This window comes from Salvia hispanica, chromosome 4 (assembly GCF_023119035.1).
Source record: "Salvia hispanica cultivar TCC Black 2014 chromosome 4, UniMelb_Shisp_WGS_1.0, whole genome shotgun sequence".
NCBI classification, from domain to species: domain Eukaryota; kingdom Viridiplantae; phylum Streptophyta; class Magnoliopsida; order Lamiales; family Lamiaceae; genus Salvia; species Salvia hispanica.
In genome coordinates this window covers 29,467,565-29,479,225 of record NC_062968.1, presented here as the reverse complement: position 1 = coordinate 29,479,225, position 11,661 = coordinate 29,467,565, and the positions used below count along the sequence as shown (strand labels likewise).

General features: G+C 41.0%; 1 protein-coding gene across 1 annotated transcript; it reads left to right on the top strand.

The window, feature by feature from the left end:
• Nucleotides 1-3,178: 3,178 nt before the first annotated feature.
• LOC125220861 (putative late blight resistance protein homolog R1B-19) lies at nt 3,179-4,303 on the top strand. Its single transcript, XM_048122993.1, has 2 exons — nt 3,179-3,840; nt 3,955-4,303. The coding sequence occupies exons 1-2, from the start codon at nt 3,179-3,181 to the stop codon at nt 4,301-4,303; spliced, it is 1,011 nt and encodes a 336-aa protein (XP_047978950.1).
• Nucleotides 4,304-11,661: the final 7,358 nt, after the last annotated feature.

The following is an 11,661-nucleotide window of genomic DNA, read 5'->3' as shown; positions in this document are numbered from 1 at the left end:
AAAAGGAATCCACATATCATACTAATTAAAAATACTACTCATATATTAGAATCAATCGAAATTATAACATTCGTGAACTACTTTCTATATAAAAATTATAATCGTGAATAAATAAATTTAAATCAATATTAAACTATTATTGTTATAATTCAACACACGTAATAACCACAAATTTAAAAAATTGACGTGCAAAAAAAAAAAAAATAGTTAAATGATACCAATAGTATTAAAATAAAAATAAATAAATAAATATTAAAAACAATTAAATTATAACATATTTAATTTACCAAGGGATATGTTAAATAATTACTAATGGCCATTATTCTAATAAAAAGACTATTAAGATTCTAATGATTACTATTGGAAATAAAAGTTATAATTATGATAATACAAAATAAATAAATTGTTGATAATATATTAGAGTGATATAGTAGAATATAGTTGTAATATCTAAGTGATTCAATACAATGGTCAAACAAATTAGTGAGGGTTACAAGGACCAATAATATGGGAAAGCTTAAACTTATTGAATAGTCTAATAGCTGATCCTTATAACGAAAAGAATAAATTACAATTAATCAAACTAATAATAATATAAATATTGAAGAAGATTAAACTAAAAGGACAATAATATAGGGAAGTGATGTAGTTCATCACCATGAATATATCTAATTTACAATGAATCAAGACTAATAATAATATTAATATTGAAAAAGATATACGCCCGGATATGTTTTGACATGATGAGTATGCCAGCGGTGATGCTACACAGAAATCTCATCACATCATCGACCTTCGTCCACAGCCTGCCCCTTTACCTCATTTTCTAATACAATTTGTCGTCGAGAAAAGTGAAATAAAAACAAAACACACAACCGCAATGAAAATACAACAAATAGTAAACCTGAATTTGTACTAATAAGCCTCACTTCCTTAAGCATTGCACCAAACCTTGTGTGTAAACTTCACGGAAAAGTTGCTTGAATACTAATGCCCTGAGGGAAAAAAAAAAATAGTCCACAATTAATGATTTTATATAATTTGCATAGAAACTGAAAACAACGCATTAAACAACATACCACACTGTAATGAAAAATACATTGTAAACTGAGGATATTGTTTGGCTCTATGAGCAGTAGCTTCATAAACGTGAATACAACGAACATTGATTACCAAATAATTTGTGGAAGACTCTAGTTTACTGAGCAAGGTGTGGAATGTGGAATGGTTCTATGATGTCGACTTTTCTTCCTATGATATGAATTAAATATCAAACTTGAGTTATGTAATATAAAGCGGAATGTGTGTATAAGTATTCCTTCAAACGCCATATTTATAAGTAAAAGATAATCATGAGATGATTTAACTTCTCCAAATTAAAGTCTATTAATTTGCACCTTTAAATATGAATAATAAGTTTAAAAACTAAATAATTAATTTAAAGCAACGTTACATTTGCAGAAATTTATGTCATTTGACTATTTGTATTAATACTATATTTCAATACATTGAATAAATGTGGCGTTTCATACCTTAGTTTAATACATAATTCCTAAGATATGAGTAATAGTATTAATATAATTATGACAATTACAAATAAAGTTGAATGTAATTTAGTAAAAAAAATTTAATTGCATTTACATCCATAATATAAAATATAATTCAAAATATTCCAAAACTTGATGTATAGATTTATGACTTGATCTCTGCGACGACCTTTGGGATATCCCAAAAATATCTGACCTTTCAATATTTATTTTTTCATTTGACCCGATGCATCTTGGTTGTTTTTGTATCAAAATCTAGCATTTAGTATGTGAAATTGTTGGCGCACACCTGCTATGGCGTATGAAGCTGTGGATTCGCTGCAACAAACCTTACTCCAAATACTTCAACACCACGATGATGTCACCACTCGTAGTGTTAAACAACAAATTGTATCTATCCACGACAAAGCTGTTGCGTTGCAGTTAAGTCTCAAACATTGTCCGGAAAAGGAAACAATGAGGGAGGTAGCAATTGCAACTGAAGGGGTTATTCAATATCTTTTCTCATCAGAGTATCTATCAAATCAGAGATCCATAAAACCATATGACAGAGTTTCAGTTTCAGAACACTTGTAGCAAGTGGCTAAAAGGCTCGAGTCAACTGTTGAATATGTATTTGATAACCGCAAGAGCAACGATGTACATGTACGCAAACCGAGCGATTCTCCTGCTGTCAGTTCATCATCAAGATCTGCACTCAAAAGTGGGGTTGAAGATCTGACGATTGCAACGGAGCTGATTGTTAGAAATTCAAACTGGTTGAGGACATTATGGGGGAGATTAAAGTCAGCTGGGAGAAAAAGGTCACCTCCGAGTGATTCACCATCAATACCTCCTCCCACGAGCATATATGGTGTGGTTGGAGTTGCACCTACAAACAAAGATGTTGTGGTTGGTTTTGATGATGATATGGTACAGATGTCTCATTGGTCATAGCGGACGAAGAGTCCTCCCTATTGTTGGAATGGCAGGAATTGGTAAGTCCGAACTTGCTAAATATATTTATCATGATCCACTTATGAAATTCCATTTTGATATTCAAGCTTGGGTCACAGTATCACAAGATTATAGTACAACAAGTATTCTCTCACAATTACTAGCTTCACTTAAACGAAAAGTAGATCGAGTTGGAAGAGCTTTAATGAAAGTAATCGAAGCAGAGAAGATTGCAATTTACAAAATCTTAGCAGGGAGGAGGTATCTCATAGTAATGGATGACATGTAGAGTGCAAAAGCTTGGGAACGCGTAGAGAGCCTAATTCCTCATGATAATAATGGAAGCCGGGTCATATTAACTACAAGGCTAATGGATGTGGCGACTTATTCTGCCACTCCGCAGAGCATTCATATGATACGCTTCTTGGATGACGAACAAAGTTGGCGTCTGTTCAATCACAAGGTTTTCGGAGATCAAGATTGCCCTCTTGAGCTACAAAGTGTTGGGGGAAAAATAGTAAAAGGATGTGGAGGATCTGCCCCTCTCAATTGTTACTGTGGCAAGACTTTTATCCACGATTCCTAGAACTCCAGACTCGTGGAAACAAATTGAGGGAAATGATGGGCAGTTGGGATCAATATTATCTTTGAGTTACAACCACTTTCCTCCATATTTGAGGCCGTGTTTCTTGTATATGGCAGCCTTCCCTTGTGATTATGAGATCCATGCCTCTGAACTCATCAAACTTTGGATTGCTGAGTGCTTTATAGAATGTGGAAATGAATCTATAAGCGCAGAAATGGTTGCGGAGAAGTGCTTGGAGGATCTGATCAAGCAAAGTCTAGTTTTGATCAGTAGCCGCCGGAAAATTGATGGCAAAATTAAAAGTTGCAGGCTGCATAGTATGGTACAGGACTTTTGTGTGAGACAGGCCGGAGAAGAGAAGTTCCTTCTTCATGTTATGGACTACTTCCCTACTCCTATCTTCAGAAAATATTTTCTTCCACAAGTCCTCCAAAATCATCCACGCATAAGTGTTAGTTGGCATGATCTACGTCTTAGAAACTCTACGCATAGCTCATGTACCACTTCTATCATATGCATCCCGCAAAGAGGGTATAGGCCTAAATGCTCTGTACAAAACTTTACTTCACTTAGGGTCCTTCATGTTTTACGTAGAGATGATCGTTCGTATTGGGAACTAGGTCAAGTTTTTGAATTGATTAATCTCACTTACCTTGCTTTCAACATTCCCGATAGTATTGTCCCTCCAGCTATAGCAAAGCTTCGGAATCTGCAGACTTTAATAATTTATAGAGATGGGGTTCATTTGCCAGTGGAGATTTGGAAGCTAAGGCACTTGAGACATCTTATCACCTTCTCATTCCGTCCTTTACTCCTTCCTAAAAGAGTAACTCTTCCTCTAAAAAGTTTACACACACTTTCTTTTGCAACAAATTTTGTATGTAGTGGAGGGATGGTGGAAATGATCCCAAATATAAATAAGTTGGGAATATTCTACTCTGAAGAGAAGTTTGATGCAAGCTATCATGTTGACTATCTTATAAATTTGGTTCGACTTGAGAAGCTGAAATTGGAGAAGCATAGTTCATTTGTGCCTCGTCCGAATTTTGTTTTTCCTCGGTCGCTGAAAGAGTTAGAACTGAGTGGCAGGTGGATTTCTTGGAGTCATATGACGATTGTTGGTTCGTTGCCTAATCTTCAAGTGCTGAAACTAAAGAAATATGCTTGCTACGGGGAACATTGGGGAACCATTGACGTGGAACATTGGGGAATCAATGACGGGGGAATTTCGTAATTTGATACATCTGCTTATTGATGAATCAAATTGTTACAGAAGTCCTCCGTAACGGTTCCGATAACTATATCCGGTGGAGAATTGCGAAGCCTGGCGGCTCTCAGAGCTCGACGGAGATGAATTGCTGACTGACGCGGGGGGTTCCCGTCGGCAGTTTAAGATTGAGTAACTTGTGTTTGCACATTCAAGTGGGCAAAATATTTCATTCATAAAAATGCAGATAATGAAATAGCCCTATTTATAGACTAAGGACCCTAGGGTTGATTCGACGTAACCTAAACATTCGGGAAAGAATCAACAAAGGAAACCCGAACGGGGCTTATAATACGCCCGACTCCACAAGGAATTAAAATAGTTCGAAAAATACAAAATTAAATAAACATGGAAACAAATACTAAAATAGTTTGCTGCATCTATTTGGCGACGAAGTCGCGATACTTCTCTGGCTGTTTGATGTTCTTCCGTGGCTTCAATTCTCAATCTGATGGCTCATTCGTCTTGTCTCCTTGCCCCATCTGCTCGCTTGCGTCGGGCGGTGCTTCTTCCTCTGCATTCGGACTCTGCTCCTTATCAATACTTACATCCTCTCTCTCCGCCGTTGAGCTGCTCTCTGGTATGTAAGTTGTGTTCCTAACAACTCCCCCCTCGTTAAAGCCTTCCTTGTCCTCAAGGAAAAGATCCGGAAAACACTGTTGTAAAGGGTCAGCTGGCTCCCAAGTCGCTGATTCAGAACCATCTGACCATCGAACCATAACATGCTGAGTTGGTTCCCCTTTATGCCACAATACTTTGGAATCCACAATAGCCACAGGCCTGACTACTGGACGATCGCCGATGAAGTTCTCCGGTAATTGGACTCCCTCCAACGGTTCATCCCCTGCAACAAATTCCTTCAACAAACTTACATGAAACACACTATGAATACGGCTCCCTTCCGGTAGACGTAGTCGATAAGCAACCTGGCCCACCCGCTCTAGTACTTCAAATGGACCATAAAATCTCTTACTCAATTTTGCGGATAGCGGCTTCGCGGCGACAGAGTGTTGACGATATGGCTGTAATTTCAGCCACACAAGATCACCCACCTCAAACTTAACATTCCGTCGGTGACGATTGGCCGTCGCTGTCATCCTCTGGCGAGCACGTTCCAGATTGCGCCGAAGTTCAATCAAAAGCTCCCCACGTTGGCGAATCATGTCTGCAACCTTCGGCGGCGTCTTTGAGGATGGAAGCGCTACCACCAATGATGGTGGTTCTCGGCCATACAGATCTCGATATGGCGACGTACCAAGCGCTGCGTGATGGTGACAATTGAGTGCCAATTCAGCCCATGGTAAGAAATTCGCCCACTTCGACGGCTTATCTGCTGTGAAAGCTCGTAGGTACTGCTTCAACCCTCTATTTCGCACCTCCGTCATGGTAAGCAGTAGTGAGTTAAGCTTAGTGCCACTCAACCTCATAATCTCTTCCCACATGGCGTTCAAAAACATCGTGTCTCGATCAGAAACCAGCGTTTTGGGAAACCCATGATGCCGCACAACAGTATTAACAAATAATTGAGCAATACGCATCGCATCAAATCGTGTAGGCAACGGTGCGAAGTGAGCATACTTTGACAAACGATCAACGACCACCATTATGGTCGTATATCCCCGGGATTGTGGCAATACGGTAACAAAGTCCGTAGATACATCCTCCCACACCTGCGAAGGAACCGGAAGAGGCTGCAGTAAACCTGCAGGCTTTTGTGTTGAATATTTAGTTGTTTGACAAACCACACACTCATCCACAAAGAGTTTCACATCCTTGCGCATCTTAGGCCAAAAAAATGCTGCTGCCAAAAGACGGAATGTACGCTCATGTCCCGGGTGTCCAGCCGCAGGGGAGCAGTGATGCTCGATGAGCAATGGTCGCTTCGCCTCTGAATTTTCACTTAACAACACACGGCGATCCCAATAAAGCAAACCATCCACCCACGAAAGCCGTGGTGGTGCTTCGCCCTGTTTAATCTGGCGTGTGAGGTCCACCAGATCGGGTAGCGATGACGTTTCATTCCGAATGAGGTCCAGCACTTGCGGCAATGGGCGAGCCACAGTCACAAAAATTGAAGCTTCTTCCTGTGTTACTCGGTCATATACCTCAGCGCTGTGTGGGCTGGAGATAACGCCCGTAGGATCCTCCCCCTCTCTTCGCGATAACGCATCCGCCGCTCTATTTGAGGCACCCCGTTTATACTCGATCTTGAACTTTGATAGGCTAGTTTTCGTCACTCGGATTAGATCACTTTTCGCACTTATTAGTTGAATATTTGCATGATAATATGCTATTTTGGCAGGGAATTGAGCTTATGGATCAGAGGCATTGTAGAAAGGCATTTGTAGTGGAGTGATGCAAAAAGGAGGCAAAAAGTGCAAGAATTTGAAGAAAAAAAGAAAAAGGGCAAACTGCCTAAGCTGTCAGCTTGGCCAAGCTAGACCCGACGGGAAAATGCATGGTGCCACTTGAGCACAATTACAAGACTGTATTTGCTGCATATTGAAGTAGTATTTATTGCTCTAAGTTCTTGTGTATTTATTGCTCTTGTTGTTTAGTTGTGTTTGTTAGCTAGTTGCTTAGTGCATTTAATTTTCGTTTTCATTGTTATAATTTAGTTGTTAGCTTGAGTTTATATTACTTCTAAGTCTTATTTTCAGTTTGTGTTCAAGTATTTTGAAGGAAAAGAAAGCACCAAAAAATATTTTAAGTTTAGTTCTTGTTTGAATGTTTAGGCTTTAGCTTGTTATTTAGCTCTAGTGTTTGTTGCTTTCTTATTAGTTAAAACACCTTTTGAAACTTTTAAATCAGTTTCTCTTAGCTCATTTCCTCAATTGTGTTCGAATTTTGTGGAAGAAAATGGAAGGAAAAAACGTTTGTGCAAGATTGCCGGTTGATTTCGTGATTTTCGCCGTCTAGTTGGGTTCGATTTGTATGTTTTTGCATGGTTCATGTTGGTCTCGTTTTTCAGCATTTCTTTCACCATGTTTAAGTGTTGTTAAGCTTCTTTATCTTCTTCATTGAGCCTTTAATTTTCAGCTTTTAATTTGATGTTTTCTATGCATGTTTTGGTTGGTTTAATTGATGATTTTGTGTTTCCAAGGTTTAATTAATTGTGTGGCAGCCATTTCTTTTCTTTCCTCATTTCTTGCGTGTGATGGGAGTGAAATTAGAGAGTTAGGATTTACCTTTTAGAAGTCAAGTTGTTTAACCATTAGTTGAAAGGTTTTGTCCATTGGGTTTGCACATTGGATAATAGGGATTAGGGGACACAAAGTACAACACCTTTTCTCATCTAGTCTCTCTCTCTTTTCACTAATTAGGATTAGTTCCCACTATGTTCGTAAGTATGGTTTAATTTCTGTAGTTTAGTTTCCTCCTTCTTTAAATTAAAGCGTGGCGGCATCGCCAAACTCTTAAGTGTTGAAATACATAACGGATACGACCGTTCCTCGTGGGATCGACATCCGACTTACCACGTACTAATTAATAGTATTTTGGGAAGTGGGAACGTATAAGTATTGTTGAATAGGAAGAACACGCGCCTATGACACGCGTGCAAAATCCCTACCTCTCAAATGGCGCCGTTGCCGGGGAACGGTGTTGTTATCTTGTTATGTTTTTCTACACTTATTGTATATAGTTTTTGACTTGTTTTTTTTTGTTGTTTTTTCTCTTTTTTTAATTTTATTTTTAGTTTATGAGCAGGTCCTCTTCTCCAAGGCTGCTGTTCGATATTGAGATTGAGAAGACGGCGAAGAGGCTGCGCAAGGAAGCACGTTTGAGAAAACAAGCTGAAGCTGAGTTGTCTGGCCCGGGCAGTTCATCAACTTGCCCAGTTCAGCAGACTGTCCAGTTTTCTGAGTCAGACGGTTCAGAGGATACCGACAAAGAAACCGAGTTGGGCACAGACGCTGAGAGTGCTACACCATCAGTGGACAGTATGGAGATGATTGATCCAGATCCAAGGATATGTGACCTTACCAGTCATGTAGCCGATGATCCAAACAGCCCGATCAAGTTGCCCGATGGAACTCCAAACATTGAGATTAAGATTCCATTGCTCAACGTGTTGCCGAAGTTTTACGGGAAAGCCGGGGAGGACCCCTACAACTTCTTGAGTGAGTTCACTCGCTTATGTAGCATTCAAAAGAGGCCGCAAGGAGTTTCAGAGGATATATTTCGATTATTTGCTCTCCCCTTCACATTATCGGGAGAGGCGAATGCTTGGTTTGGAGGATTACCACCTGATTCTATCACCTCATGGGCCGACATGAAGAAGACGTTCTTGGAGCACTTCTTCCCTTCCACAAAGACCAATGCCATCAAGATGGAAATCACAAGTGTACGACAAGAATACGATGAATCGTTGAGTGCATATTGGAGCCGTTTCAAGAGATTGGTTGAGTCTTGCCCCAATCACAAGTTCTCGGAAGGAGATTTGCTACAATACTTCTACCAAGGAATGACCTTTGAGAACAAGCATCTTGTGAATTCATCAAGTGGAGGGGGTTTCACGATGCAAAGAGTTAGTGAGGCGAGGAATCTCATTCAACGTCTTGTGGATGCGACACGAGAATATGAGGATCCACAAATGAGAACAATGAGAAGAGGAGCATTTGTGAGTGCTAACACTGCTGACCTTGAGGTCAAGCTTGATGCCAAGATAGGAAAGTTGGAGAAGCTTCTCACAACGGTAGTGGAGAAGGTTGGGCAAGCACCAAAGCCCGAGATTGTTTGTGGAGTGTGTGGAAAAGGAGATCATACCACACCTTATTGCCGAGTCGAGGAAGGGCAGCCTATGGCCCAAGTGAATGCAGCGGGGGATTGGCAACATCGAGGCCAAAAGAGAGATCCATATGCACCTACATATAATCCCGGATGGCGTGAGCATCCAAATTTTAAATGGACTGACCCAAACCAACAAAATCAAGGGCCACCACCACAAGCACATTACCAAGCTCCACAAGGACCAAATCAAGGAGGAAATCATGCTTATAGGCCGCCCCATCAAAGAGGACCTCCACCTGGTTTTCAGCAGCAAAACCAAGGCCAAAATCAACCGAATCATGCTCTAAAGCCACCTAAATCCTTGGAAGAAATGATGGGAGACTTGATCTCATCCCAACAATTCATGCAAAACAACTTGCAAGCCAACAATGATGTGGTTCACAAGCTACAAGATGCACAACGGGAGCAAAAGATTAGTCTTGACCATCTTGCACGCCAAATGACACAATTGGCGACTTCCATCAATGAGATACGTGGGAATGGTGGAGGAATTCCGGCTCAAGTGCAACCACCGAGGAAGGAGACCCTCAATCAGATTACCCTTAGGTCCGGGAAAGAGTTGAAAGCTTCATTCAACAATAACTCAAACAACGGACCAGGGGAAACATCGGAACAGGGGGCCAGATTGCCCAGCACTGCACACTGTCCCAGTCAGGAAACTGCCCAGTTTGAACAGGTAGAGGATAGCGATGAAGAGATCGAAGTGAACATCATCATTCCACCCGATGGGCCTACACCCATACCTTTGAGACCAGAGGCTGAATTGAGTGGTGTAGAGAAGGAGGTGCTCCAACCAATTGCTAAGGCCAAACCTCCTTTTCCGGGGCGATTTGCACAAAGGGCAAGGAAGGAGGACCCAATGGATTTCATGGCTATTTTCAGCAAGTTGGAGGTCAGCATACCATTCATGGAGGCATTGAAACTGCCCTCAGTCAGCAAATTCATCAAGGATTGCATTTCCGGGAAATCAAAGGCGGATGGGAAGATCGTGGTAGGTGAGAATGTGTCCGCCGTCATCCAAAATCATCTTCCATCAAAATGCAAGGACCCGGGTATGTTTTCACTTCCGATTACTATTGGTGATTTTCATATCCCACATGCAATGTGTGACCTTGGTGCTTCTATAAATGTTATGCCTTTGTCTATTTATAATCGCTTGGTTGGAGTTGAAATGTCCGAGACAAAGGTTGTGATTCAACTAGCCGATAGGTCTTGCATATGTCCCGAGGGTGTGCTTGAAAATGTTATTGTGAAAGTGCATGAATTTCAATATCCCGCTGACTTTTATGTGATTAGAATGAATGATGTGATGTCTAGGGAATCTAATGGTGTGTTGTTAGGAAGACCATTCTTGCGAACCGCTAAGAGCATGATCAATGTGTTTGAGGGTACTATTTGTTTGGACTATCATGGTGAAAAATATACATTTGGTATAGATGATGCTATGAAGAGACCCTTGGATGGTGAGAATGCAAATTCTCTTGATATCATTGACCCGATGGTCCAAGATTACCTTGAGGCCGAGTTTTTGCAGGATAGGTACCCTATATCTACCATTGAAGAGCAAGCCGAGTTGGAGGCAAACGGTATGAGTGAGTTATTTAGCTCACAAGGATTGACTGATGAGGAGATAGAGGCAGCCATCATGAAGTGGTGCAACAAATTGGAGCATGCAAGGTCTGCCAGCAACCTGCCCAGTCCAGATGAAGTGCCCAGTCAGAGCAACCTGCCTAGTCTGAGGACAGAGGAGGAAATGGTGCCATTGGAAGTTCAGCCACCGAAATTGGAATTAAAGCCGCTGCCTATCCTATTCCCGATAGCAAGTGGGTCAGCCCCATCCACATGGTGCCGAAGAAGTCCGGAATTCAAGTTGTGGAGAATGCAAATAATGAGTTGGTCCCCACAAGGTTGGTGACGGGGTGGCGCATGTGTATTGACTATCGGAGATTAAATGAAGCCACACGAAAGGATCATTTCCCACTTCCTTTCATCGACCAAATGCTCGAGAGATTGGCCGGCAAAAAGTACTTTTCCCTTTGAGAAATGTTTGAGCAACCTCGACTTGGTACTTGCACGATGTGAAAAGAAGAGCCTTGTGTTGAATTTTGAAAAGTGCCATTTCATGGTAGAAGAGGGGATAGTTCTCGGCCATGTTGTATCTGGAAGAGGAATTGAAGTCGACAAAGCGAAGGTGGATGTCATTGCCCAACTACCGTATCCCACAAATCAAAAGCAGATACGCGGCTTCCTTGGTCATGCCGGATTTTATAGGAGATTTATTAAGGATTTTGCTAAGATAGCTCGACCATTGACACGCCTCCTACAAAATGATGTGGAATTCGAGTTTGATGATGAATGTAAGTGGGCATTTCAAGCTTTAAAAGACAAGTTAGTCTCGACACCCGTGATTAGAGGCCCGGATTGGAGCATCCCTTTTGAGATCATGTGTGATGCAAGTGATCAAGCCGTTGGTGCCGTGCTCGGCCAACGTGTAGGGAAGGAAAGTCACGTGATATACTATGCTTCAAAAACCT

Coding starts and splice junctions, on each gene's coding strand:
- LOC125220861 (XM_048122993.1), top strand. CDS start 3,179: ATGGCAGCCTTCCCTTGTGATTATGAGATCCATGCCTCTGAACTCATC. Junction 3,841..3,954: donor GTGGAGATTTGGAAGCTAAG/GCACTTGAGACA, acceptor TTTTGTATGTAG/TGGAGGGATGGTGGAAATGA.